A 12,798-nucleotide genomic window follows, 5' to 3' on the forward strand; every position below is an offset into this window, starting at 1 on the left:
TGCAGACATGCTCCAGCTTGACCTGCTGCCGTATAAGCTTTGCCCACTAACACCGAAGTGGCTTTAAGCGGTCTAGTGGGCAAAGCCGAGGCTTTCAGAGACGATGCGGGACCAGGGGAAAGATAACTGGCTAAATTCTCTTCCGCCTGGGGCATCGCCTCATAACCATACTCTTTCAGCCCTCTTATTCTCGAATAAGTGTTAACATGAGGGCTGAAAAGACGTGATGAATATGGTTTATTCCACGATTTAGAAATTTCATTGTGCAAATCGGGAAAAAATGGAAGCCCTCGTGGTGGAGATAATGTGGTGGAAGATAAAAAGCGCTCATCTAATTTGCTTTTAGGACGAGCGCCCTTCTTCTCAGATGGCCATTCAATATTTAATTTCTCTACAGCCCGCGACATAACATCCACCAGCTCATCATATGCTGGGGAAATAAATTGTGAATCTCTTTCCCCCATGTGTGTGCTTACACTCTCCACACTCATCGCATCAACCTCCTCGGAGGAAGAGCAATAAAGTAATGGAGGGCTCTCTCCCCGGGCAGAAGAAACCGCAGAGCGTGCTTCCGACACCGGGGAGAGAGCACTGGATCTCTCGGGTAAGGAAGGAGAAAGAGCCCTCGGACCCGTCTCCAACCCCTCCGAAAGATCCTTTTGCGATCCCCAGGAATGCATTCTCCGCGCTGCCTCAGCAGACGCGGGTCCTGATCCCTGTGGATCGCGAGCCTGCCCACTCTCTTTATCAAAGAGTGACAGGCGAGAGCGGAGCATGCGAAGCGGTAACATCTCACAATGCTGGCACTCAGCCCCCTCGAAGGCTGAGACCGCATGCTCCACTCCCAAACAAACGACACAAAGCTCGTGTGTATCCCCACCCGTTAAATAACGCGGGCAGGGAGAAGCACACTGTTTGTACACTTGTTTAGTTTCCATCCTTTTCCGCAACAGACAACAGTAAATAGACAGAGACAAAATGACACAGATCGCTTGCTGAGACGCAGAAGCTGATGCCGCGTTTCACCGGGTGAGCCTTTATCCCTTCCTGGTCATGACGTCACCCGCCCGTGACGCTCATTCTTTCCATTGGACTAGTTGACATTGATGCTCAGACGCATGCACGCTGGGGGCGTTCCCAAGGCCTCAAGTGACGCATCGAGAGTTCCCTCGAAAGGGAACTTACCCGTTTCATTTTCGTATGACTGACAAATATGAATCACATTCAGTTTATTAAGACAATTATATAAATCTTATCTGTTTCATTTATATATGACTGAAAATTATGAATCACATTCAGATTATTAATTGGTTTATGTTAAAACTATGTCATCAACATGTGGATGGAAATTTGATATGCAATTCAAATACATAAATCTTATGTTTAGACGTAAATGTTTTTTTGAGTGTAAATAAATACATGTATAGTCCTGCTGCATGGGTTTTTGTAATTATTGCAGATAATATAACAAATAAATAATTATTGATAGGCCTACTTGTTAAAGGGGCTTTGTGTTTCATTTATTAGGCTAGTCTACTGTCAATCATGGAAAAAAAGAATGAACAAATTAATTAAAACGAATTGAATTAATAAATAAATAATAATATTGAAGCACATGCTTTTCTGTCTCATTATTGCAACATCTCTCTATCTCTCTATCTCTCTCTCTCTCTCTCTCTCTCTCTCTCTCTCTCTCTCTCTCTCTCTCTCTCTCTCTCTCTCTCTCTCTCTCTCTCTCTTTCTAATAACTGCATTAATAACTGCATAAAGCCGGGGACACGCTTACTGTAAGGCCGGTTATGAATGTAATTTGATACTTATGACTGATCATGCCCAAACGCGTGTTCAGCGCGTTCAGTCTGTATTCACAGTCGGTTTAAAATCTGCTGCAGTCGATGAAAGCAGTCAGTCTTAGAATGTTTCAGCTAGTCGTTAAGTGTGTCCCCAGCATTAGTCTGCTATCAGTGGCTCAAACCTAACTCTAAAATGACGTTTTGGAATTAGCAACGGAGGCATGGGATTAGATGCGTAAGAAATTAGTCCTACATAGCCTACAAGAGCGTTTTAATGACAAACATCTGACAAACGTCTTGAAATACAGGATCTGAACAATGTTTTGAGGCGTGACTGTAGTAGGCTATAAGCGGAATAATTGACTCCGGGCCGTTGAATTATTAGAAAAATCATGCACACCGTAGCCTATTTTATGCACACGCTTCGCGTCGTGACTGCATTACCACCTCGGGTGTGCATTATTTTTCTAATAATTCAACGGCCTGTCGTCAATTATTCCTTACATATCCATCTGAACATAATATTTAAGCTATGCATTATTTACATATGCGGATAACAAATAAAAAGTAAAGAAAATAAATAAAATAAAAATACATTTGACACGAATGAACTAGAGTTTTAATAGCCTATGTTGGGGACAAATAGCTACTCACTGCTGCAGCAGCCTGAATTGTATGATGCTACATAGGGAGAAATTGAACTCCCTTTTAAAAAGGGCAAAATAAATGTGAACTAAATTAGTTGCCATAATGAATTCCACAATGCCAGATGGAATTATCCCTTTATGTGGGAAAAATACAGCAAAAAATAAATAAAAATAAGCTAATGTATACTGTGAACTTAGATGTAGGCTACCCCATCGCTCCAAAACAAACATGCATTCTTATTTTCGTCCACACACCAGAATCATAATTCATTCTTTGTATTCCTCAAATAACACAAACATGTCAAGCAAGTTGACAGCTGTGAGCGCGCGCGCGGAGTATGCATGCATGCCTTCCAGCAGGTGGAGCAGACTCTGAGCCTCCACATAACACTAACAGCTTGAGAGCAGGCGAGACATCTCTGCCACTGGCGTCATCGTCCTCATCTCCAAGCAACCCCTCCATCAGCACTGGCGTCACCGTACGACGAGCCCGCACAGTTGCTCGGCAACTTCTGCCTTGTGCGCTCGCGCCCAGCTCAGAGCTCTGACGCGAGTATGACGTTAATGAGGCGGGTATCAGTTTGTTATGGCAAGAGGAGGAGGAGTCGTCCCTCATCACACCATGAGCCTGTAGCGTTTGTCTCATGCCAGCAGAACTGCTCTAGACTAGAGCGGAGCCTCAGTGGCCGGAGCGGCACTTTGTACATAGTAGCGCGCTCCGTGAAAAGTGTATATCGTTGTACATAGGAACTATATTCAAGACAGAATAAGAACAAAATATTTTCCCCTCAAAATTTGCACAAGGAATAAATTGTAAATGCAGACTTAAAAACATTTGTGCTGTGGAAGGAGTTGGATTTTATTCATGTGTTAAAGGTAAGCGTATTTTTTTTTTTTGCTACTTTCACATGACGTGCATGTGTACAGTTAATATCTAACAGATATAAACACTTTCCCATTCAATACCCAGTTGTTTAGTTGTTTTTATTTATTTGTTTCTAATTTGATATTTCTCACTGAATTTCAAGGACATTTATGGACGTTGTGCGCTGCTTTTACTTGTTAGCCTATGTGCGGTTAGTTTTAAGTTGATAGCAATTTGAATGCTATAATTTGAATGACTATTCCACTTAAATTAACTTGCTTTTAAGTGAGCTGAAGATATGTTATATAGCTATCAGTGCATCTTAAAAATAAAATGTTATTAGGAGATTTGATTTATTGATGTATGAAGCACTCATAGACTGTTCTGTGAAGGCTGTGATAGGATTGCAATGTGTAAGAATCATTGCGAATTAATAATAATAATAATAATGAATAATAATAATGACTGCAAATTTGTCCTTAAAGTTCAGTATTATTTTTGCACATTTATAACTTACTATTTATTGTTTATTGCAGATACAATTAAGTTATCGCTGCGCTTAGGCACGCACAAACCGGCATCATGGTTATAATGACGGACAGCATTACGGGCTCTCGGTCAAGTTGTGCCCAGTCCAGGCCTCTGCAGGTCGGCTTCTATGAGATCATCAGAACCCTCGGCAAGGGGAACTTTGCTGTAGTGAAACTGGCCAGACACAAAGTAACGAAAACACAGGTAAGACTCCTGCATCATGCAATGCCTTAATATAATGGGTTTTTTTTAAACGTGTATATTGTATAGGCCTATATAAATATTTTTAATTATTATTCTTTCAAATCGGTCAATAACAATAGGTCTAATAAGAATAATAATACTGTACACTGTATTTGAACAACAAATGTTTTACATAAAATATTAAGACATTTTCAACTATTTTTAGTAAGTTATACAAGATTCAACTATTTTTTTGAAGTCAGTTTAATGTAATTTAAGTTGAAATGACTTAAATGTCCAAGTTGATTGATATTAAAAAATGTAATAAATAAATATTCTGAATAAACAAAGTGCATTTTATTCCATGCAGGTTGCAATTAAAATAATTGATAAAACAAGACTGAACTCTGCCAACCTGGAGAAAATCTACAGGGAGGTTCAGATCATGAAGCTGCTCAATCACCCTCACATCATAAAGCTCTATCAGGTAAGTTATTGGATTTGTAAAGCTAATAATGATGTTATAATTACAAAGAAAAGCCTGATAAAATCCCTGGATTAATGTCTGAGGGAGTGTTGTGTATTTTAGCATGCTCAGTGACATTAAGAGAGTGTGGCGTGAATGTCTAAGTGGTCATATGGTGAGGTGTTCTTCCCTGGAAGTTCATCTGGATATCATGAAAAGTATAAATAGACTGAAGTTACTTTCTCGCTTGCATCCAGCTTCTGCATAGCAACTCTCCACTGCATTACACTGTTAATTATGTTTCGTCAGATCACCTAAACCTTGTTTTATTTAATTAAAAATATATATGACAGAAAAAAAAGAAAAAAAGAAAATAGAAGCAGAAATAGATCCTTAAAGTAAGAACTGCAGGGTTTTGCTAACAATTATTTAGTAACAATGGCCGTTTTTATTTGCATTTAAAAAAAAAAATCTGATTCAAGGTTGTTTTGAGGTGATTTGTTGGCTTTTAGATCAAATTGTTTTTTTAAATATTATTATTGGACAAATCTGTGTCCAAAATGTGTGGTTTTGCCTGGAAATGAGAGACACAACAAGAGAAAGTGTGTTGGACATAAGGATTCAGGATCTAAATCTCGGACTTGTCTGTAATGAGAAAAAATCTCTAAGTACAATCTGATTTGATCCTTGGGCTTGTTTTGTTACCATAGTTTGGCTCACACACTCATGCCAAACAGTGGCAGGCTAGTACAGGGTGCTAAAGCGTCAGCGCATTCTTGCTCTCTTGTACCCTTTAAGTATGTTTTGTTCAGATTAGCATTTTGTGGATTATTCATCATTTGTAGTTTGATATGAGCTTGATGTGCTTTTCCTTCAGCATACCCTTACATATTAATTAAAACATACCTTGATGTCATCCAACAAATGAGCTGATGACTGCAATATCAGTAAGAATCCTTTACGAAAGCGTCCTGGATTTTCAGCGCATTTTGGTGTCAGATAACCTGGAATGTAACTCTCCTCTCATAACTTAAACCCTGTTTATTTAAAGGAGAAAGCCTTTGAGATGAAAAATAGGGAACTAGTGACCCATGACCCTTCATGATAAACTGTTTCCGTTTTCTTGCTTCTTGTACAAACAGTCCTTTTATTGCCTTTAGCTTCTCGTTCACTTCAGACACACTCTCTTCACAACTAACAATAGTCTCCTTCACTCATCTCCCTCTGCATTAGCGACGGGGGGAGACGTCTCTGTGGGCCAAACAGGCCGGGGTTTCTAAGGAAGCTATGACATCATTGGCACCTCTGGGTTGACATTAAAGGCTGAAGTCTTTGGACGCTTGGGTTATCTGGAGATAAAGACCCTTTTCCTGCTGTTGCACAGCCTGACTACGTGGGCCATTACACATCGTATTACGCACTAACCTGAAGTATCGAGTGTCTGAGCTTGTGTATGGATGATTACACAGTTTTCTCAGTGATAGAAAAAGAGGATATCACAGAACCTGTTGTGCAACTTTTTCTAGTGGCGCAGCAGCGTTTAGTGTTTCTCCCTCAAGCGATTCCCGTGAACATACAATACATTTTTGTAAAGGGTGAGGACGTCATACACCCTCTCTTTTATAATTGTTTACGATGTTAATGGTTGCTGCAGTTCCTTTTGTGTCACTGCATGCCTTTGTGCTCAAACTAGGTCTTATGTGTGAACATGTTTAATGGTTCATAAGAAATGGGTCGGTGAAGATAAAGTTTCAGTTGTCAATAGCTTCTTCAGTGGCAGTGATGGATCAGACTTGGACTATTTGTGTGTGCTCAGGGCATTCAGAAAATGTTTTACTCTCTTATGCAATGGTGCATGTCATTACAAACTAACCTGTCCTGTATGAATGACAAGAACTATGAAAGACGTTGACAGAAAGAGGGAATTTGGTTTAAAAGTGAACATGAGAACACAGAGAACACAAAATGTTTTTTTTTTAAAGCTAGCAAAATATGTGGTAATAATAATAATAATAATAATAATGATTCACTAATTAATAATATTTATTTAAATGCTAGTGTAATAAACAATTTTTTTATAATTCTATGATGTTTTTGTCTTTACAGGTCATGGAGACCAAAGACATGCTGTACATTGTGACAGAGTATGCAAGAAACGGAGAAATGTTTGGTAAGTGGAAACACTTTTATAAATGAATGACTAAGTAATCTGTGAAAAGATTGAAGGGCGTCTATTGTTTTTGACGTCTGTGTCTCTCCCAAAAACCTCTTGTCCAGTTGTGGATAATGAGGTCTGACGGGGAAAGAATTATTTAGATCAACACTGCCGTCAGAGTAGTGAGTCAGTGAGTGAGCACAGAGCGAGACAGGTGTTGGATTTTCAAGCTTTATGTAACTGTATAAAAGGGATAAGCTGCTGTACCTCTGCTTGTCCTCACCACCTAGGGATTTAAACACATATACAACATATCTGTCTCTTCACCTGTCATATACTCAGCCTTTAAAAAATAACAATGGCTGTCTCCCCAGATAAACCGTAGGCTTGGTTATGTCTTTATATGGTGTTTTTTTAAGGCAATGTCTCCTCCCTTCCTAAGCCGTCCTCTTCTTTACAGACTATCTGACTTCCAATGGAAGGATGAGTGAAAACGATGCTCGTAAGAAGTTTTGGCAGATTCTGACAGCGGTGGACTACTGCCACCGACACCACATAGTCCACAGAGACCTCAAAACTGAAAACCTGCTGCTAGATGCCAACATGAACATCAAGCTGGCAGGTGAGCAGAGAAAATAAGATTTTTAGGGTTCACATATTGATGTGCCCTGCTCATAAACCCTACCCAGTGCCAGACTTTGAGTGTCTTTAAAAGAAAGTAATTACTGTATTCGCAGGATCAGTAATACAATTAAGTAATCAAACCAGTCTGCTTCTTTGTACCAACACAAGTCATTCATTATATACTTTTATTTCAGAAATGTACACTATTCTGAAGAAATTTAATGAGTAATCAGTCTTTTCATCAACAAAAAACTTACTTCTGTTCTGTTTTTTCCAGACTTTGGATTTGGAAACTTTTACAATGCCGGTGAGCCTCTGTCCACGTGGTGTGGAAGCCCTCCATATGCTGCCCCAGAGGTCTTTGAGGGGAAGGAGTATGAGGGGCCACAGTTAGACATTTGGGTATGTTCATCATTCGTATTTTCACCTGATGTCTTACACAGCTCCTGAATATAAAATTAAAATTATATAATTATGAAAGTATATTGTATACAGTGATTGAAAACCAAAACTATATATAAAACTACTATATAATATAATATAATATAATATAATATAATATAATATAATATAATATAATATAATATAATATACACTTCTTTGCTGCCTTGCCACTGGTATAAATGCTAATCTAGTTTAATACATGCTCCAAATGTTTTGTCTTTCACAGAGTCTGGGTGTGGTTCTGTATGTGCTGGTTTGCGGGTCCCTGCCCTTTGATGGGGACAGTCTTCCTGCTCTGAGACAAAGAGTGACAGATGGCCGATTCAGAATACCATTCTTCATGTCACAAGGTACAGATCTACACTCCCTCTTTTCATGTACAATGCTGCAGCATCATAAAAAAACAACATTTTTGACCGAAACCTCCTTATCTCCTTGTCCAGACTGTGAAAATCTAATTCGTAAGATGCTAGTGGTTGACCCTGCCAAGCGGATCAGTGTGGCTCAGATCAAGCAGCACCGATGGATGCTTGCGGATCCTAGTGCACCCCACCAGACCCTTTCCCTGTCCCTTACTGACTACAACTCCAACCTGGGAGACTACAGTGAACCCGTCTTAGGCATCATGCAGACCCTCGGCATTGACAGACAGAGGACTGTGGAGGTGAGAAAATGGGCAGATACAATGGGATTGTAGAGACAGATTGTGTGAATGTTACAAACAGTATTTGCTCAGACATTTCCAGCAGGGAAGGGCTTGTTTACCACAGCAAGGTTTAATACATGTTGTTCGAAAGGGCATACATTGTCAAATTGTCACGTCAGAATAAAAGCAAAAACCTATCCAGCTTCCTGTGGCTTTAAATATGCTCTACAGTTGGCACCAAAAGGATAAACACAGTAGCCTCTGTTTTGAAAGCTGCCATATGTTGCTTTTAGCTTTCACTAAAATCCCTTAAGAAGTTAATTCTTGATGCAAACTGCCTGTGTTTCATTACACCTGTTAATGTGACACTCAGTATAACCACTGTGTCTAAAACAGTTTTTCAATTGCTCTCCACAGTCTCTCCAGAACAGTAGCTACAACCATTTCTCAGCAATCTATTACCTGCTGCTAGAAAGAGTGAAGGAGCACCGCAGCCAACAGCTGAGCCGCCAATGCGGGGCCTGGACTCAGAGGTCGAGGACAGCATCCGATTCCTCCGCCCCAGAGGTGAGTGTCAAAGCGAGGCCAAGAACATCTCCTGTTTAAGATGAAATCTCCCTCTGCTAACTCAGCCTTTCCTCTGTCCATCTCACTTTCAAGGTGATCCTGGAGTCATCTGACAGCTTCAGAACCTCAGCCTTCCCCATCACCGCCAAGGTGAACGCTCCTGTCCATTCAGAGATGGAATTTGAACAAGGAGGCCTGTTTCAGGTCAGTACTTCCCCCGGGCTTGAAGTAATTCCTCTTTAGATTGGGGGTCGGCAATTATGGTCCTCAAGGCACTGTCCTGCATGCTTCAACCCTGAACACACACCTAAGCAAGCTAATCAAAGTCTTCAGGTCCACTGTGTTTGATTAGGGCTGAAGCTAAACTTTGCAGGACAGTGGACCTTGATTACTCACCTCTGCCTTAGACCCATTCTCTTCCTAGTTGCTCAGTAAATAGACTCCCTGTCCTGTTTCATATTGCAGATATGCAGTGCACCCCCAATCCCCCTCCTCCATAGACAGGCAGTGGCTAATGTGAATGCCTCCCTCCCTTCCTCAGCGTGTGGTGTGCCCGGTGGAGGCCAGCCTGAATGGGCTCCTGTGGAACCGATCCATCTCCCCCAACAGCCTGCTGGAGACCACCATAAGTGAGGAGGTGCGACCTCATGACCTGGAGGAGGAAGAAGGGATGTTGCAGGTCCAGCTGCCCCATCTGCCCAGCACTACCTCCCGAAGGCATACACTTGCAGAAGTTTCCGCTCGATTCCACAAGTGCAATCCACCCTGTAAGTTCAATGTTAATAATATGGTGACTTTAAGGATTTAATGCACAGAACTGGTTGTTAATTACATCTGTTGTCCTCTTTCAGGTATTGTTGTTAGCCCCTCAGACGGTGCTTCCTCTGACAGCTGTCTGAAGTCCTCCTCAAACCCCAACCCGGCTCTCTCCACTGCTGTAGAGGATCTTTCATCACTGCTCATTTCCGGTACTGGCCCTGGGGCCTTAGCCCCTGCTGGGACACCCCTCACTCTTTCCTCCAACCTACTCTTGCAGAACCAAGGCAGCATGCTTGCAGCCAGCTTCCAGGAGGGGCGTAGGGCTTCAGACACCTCCCTTACACAGGGTGAGTTTAACCGAAAAGGAAAAATCTACTTTGATACACATGTGCCAAAAATCACATCATAGACCTCTTGTTGAAAAATCTTAAATGGCTTAAAAAGTATTCTAACTGGACGGTGACTATTTCTGTAGGACTAAAGGCGTTTAGACAGCAGCTGAGGAAGAACACTCGTGCAAAAGGGCTGCTGGGGTTGAACAAGATCAAAGGTCTTGCGCGACAGGTGTGCCCTCCGACCTCATGGTCTAGAGGCAGCCGTGGGTCGCTCGGCCCAACCATGTGCCCTCCCTCAAGCCTCCAGAGCTCTAGTGGCCCCCGTGAACGCCGAAGCATGCTGGAGGAAGTACTGCACCAGCAGAGGTGAGAAGAAACCTATACCTACGCCAGAATGCTGAAGATTGCTTCACCCCTGTTTGCAGAGGCACCCCAACATTACACATTTTCAAACTCTTCGTTATCAAATACACCTGAATCAACTTATCAGCTCATTAGTAGAGGCTCTAAGACCTGAAATGGATGGGTCAGTAAATAGACTCCCTGTCCTGATACATCCAAATTGTGCACTGCTGGGGTGCCTCCAGCAACAGGGCTTGGAAACACTAGGGTACATTTCCTAAATATACCTAAACTCTGTTCTTATTTCATCATACAGAATGCTACAGATTCAGCACCAGCCTCAGCCCCAAGTCCAGGCTCAACAGCCTGTGCTCTTCCTCTCACAGTCCCACCCCTCATCCCCTCCCTCCAACAACCTCTTCGCTCCCGCTGCCCTCTTTTCCAACCCCCCGACTCAACCTATCCTTCCCCAGTGCCAGCAGACCTCCATCGCCTTTCAACACAACCTGTGGCAGCAACAGCAGCCTCAGTCTCTTGACTCCTCTTCCTCGTCCCTGTCTCCTGTGGCATCTGCTGCCCATCTTCTTGAAGCTCGTCTGCACATCAGCCACCGGCCACATCTCCACCCTCAGTCCCAACAGCATTTGCAGATCCAGCCCACCATCCTGTCCCAGGGGCCTTTCTCCCTTCTGCCCAACCAGGGCAGTTGGAGCCTGAGCACCAGCACTGAGTATGAACCGGATGTCCAGGTGATGGTTTGTGCCGGTCAAAAGCAGCAACTCAGCAGTTGTGTCATGGTTAAGTAAAGAAGGCAAAAACTTTGAAGAAAAGTGAGTGATGCTTGCTTCTACCACTCTAAGACCAGAGTGAGTCGGTGGACAATGGTGTTGAGCATCAGAACAAGAAGGCATCTCATTTTGATGATTCTTTCAATAGTTTTCTAATGCAAAGGCGAGACAATTTTACTCTCTCTTCAATTCCATGACCATGTCTATATGCGTTGGAATGACCAGAGACAATAAGAAGCAATAGCCAACCTCTTCATTGAGCCCATGATCCTTGTCAGGTTGTCCTGCCCACACAGCAATAAAGGACAGGGCTCTGAACAAGGAGCTGAAGAGTCTGAGTTTTCATCCATTTGCGAGTGGGTCCACTCATATATAAAACTGGCCTCCGTAATCGTAAATGATTATGTCAGAGATGCTTGTTTATCCTCTAAACAAGTATGAAAATAGGACAGTGATGTCTTCCTCACAGATTTTTCCAAGGATTTCCTTTCAGGTCTTGAGCATTTTTGTTGTTGTTGTTATTGTTTTTCACATCTCCAGAGAAGACCAAAGTTGATTGCTTTTTGTTGAATTTTAGAATTTTGACTCTTTGATTTCTTTCCTAGAAGTTCTTGAAACAAAATGCAGTATCTGAATTATCCTAAACTTCCAAAAATCAAGAAAAATACTGTCATTTAATCTGTGATGTGAAAATGTGTGCAAAGTAGCCACACTATGCCTCCAATTTTTTGTGTGCAATGAAGAGGCGCCTTAGTATGAGGGGAGATATAAGCTAGATATAAGCACAAGAGGTACTGCATAGTGTTCACTTAGACCAGGTCTTTGAGCTTTCGCTATCTGTGACAATGACTTTAATGCTGATTCATGTTGTGTCACATCCGTACAAAGACACTAGACAATTATAATCACATAAATGTGCACCTACCAATGATTTAATGATATTAGGAGACATTGTAAGGTCTAGCTGTTCCGTTTTGGTCCCTCAAGAAAGACTCCTCTCCCATCAGTTCACTACCTCCTCCATTACTGATCATTCACCTCAGAAGGCTGCATCTCAACACGCACTGTATGAGAATAAGTTAGGTCCATTACAATGTCTTTTTTTTAACCGAGAACAAAGAATATGAGAATAGTGCAATATTTCACATTGAAATGTAAAACCAGGAGAGGAAGCTGTTGAAGGAAAGCAAAAGGTACTTCATGCCTGATAATGTTTTTTTATTTTTTATTTATTAGAGCATGTTTTTTTTTCTATTTTGAAATGATTGTATGAAGACCATTTTAACAATGTATTCTGCATGAGCATAGGAAATAAGAGCCTGGCCATTTTCTACAGCTTCTCGTCGTGACAGAGATTGCCTTTGCAGCCAGGCTAGCTTGGTAGAATGGGAGAACTAGAAAAATAACAGGAAAAGCCAAGGAAGATCAAGAGAAACATACTTTTTCTACAGATGTCATGGTGATGAAAAACTCTCATTTTATTAAAGTGTAGAGTGTTCAAGTCTCCCAAAAGCAGTCTTACTGCTCAGATGTAAGAATTAGCTGCCTCCTCTATAGCTAACAAATATATTTTATAAGCAATTGTTTTAGAAAGCAAAGGTCCTCCATTTCTCAGAAAGGTCATGCATTTACATACTCAAATATTTTTTTCTT

The 12,798-nt window shown here is 41.5% G+C and overlaps 1 protein-coding gene across 1 annotated transcript; it reads left to right on the forward strand.

The window, feature by feature from the left end:
• The first annotated feature begins 3,054 nt into the window (after positions 1–3,054).
• On the forward strand, positions 3,055–12,309 carry sik1 (salt-inducible kinase 1). The gene is made up of 14 exons (XM_056251821.1): positions 3,055–3,316; positions 3,842–4,040; positions 4,390–4,506; positions 6,592–6,655; positions 7,101–7,262; positions 7,542–7,666; positions 7,935–8,058; positions 8,152–8,372; positions 8,772–8,921; positions 9,015–9,125; positions 9,463–9,688; positions 9,773–10,027; positions 10,156–10,381; positions 10,674–12,309. Exons 2-14 carry the CDS (start codon positions 3,888–3,890, stop codon positions 11,161–11,163), a joined length of 2,424 nt encoding a protein of 807 aa, XP_056107796.1. The 5' UTR covers positions 3,055–3,316; positions 3,842–3,887; the 3' UTR covers positions 11,164–12,309.
• Positions 12,310–12,798: the final 489 nt, after the last annotated feature.

Source organism: Rhinichthys klamathensis, unplaced genomic scaffold (assembly GCF_029890125.1).
Source record: "Rhinichthys klamathensis goyatoka isolate OS25496 unplaced genomic scaffold, OSU_Roscu_1.1 h1tg000090l_1, whole genome shotgun sequence".
Taxonomy (NCBI): domain Eukaryota; kingdom Metazoa; phylum Chordata; class Actinopteri; order Cypriniformes; family Leuciscidae; genus Rhinichthys; species Rhinichthys klamathensis.

Coding starts and splice junctions, on each gene's coding strand:
- sik1 (XM_056251821.1), top strand. CDS start 3,888: ATGGTTATAATGACGGACAGCATTACGGGCTCTCGGTCAAGTTGTGCC. Junction 4,041..4,389: donor ACAAAGTAACGAAAACACAG/GTAAGACTCCTG, acceptor TATTCCATGCAG/GTTGCAATTAAAATAATTGA. Junction 9,689..9,772: donor CCACAAGTGCAATCCACCCT/GTAAGTTCAATG, acceptor GTCCTCTTTCAG/GTATTGTTGTTAGCCCCTCA.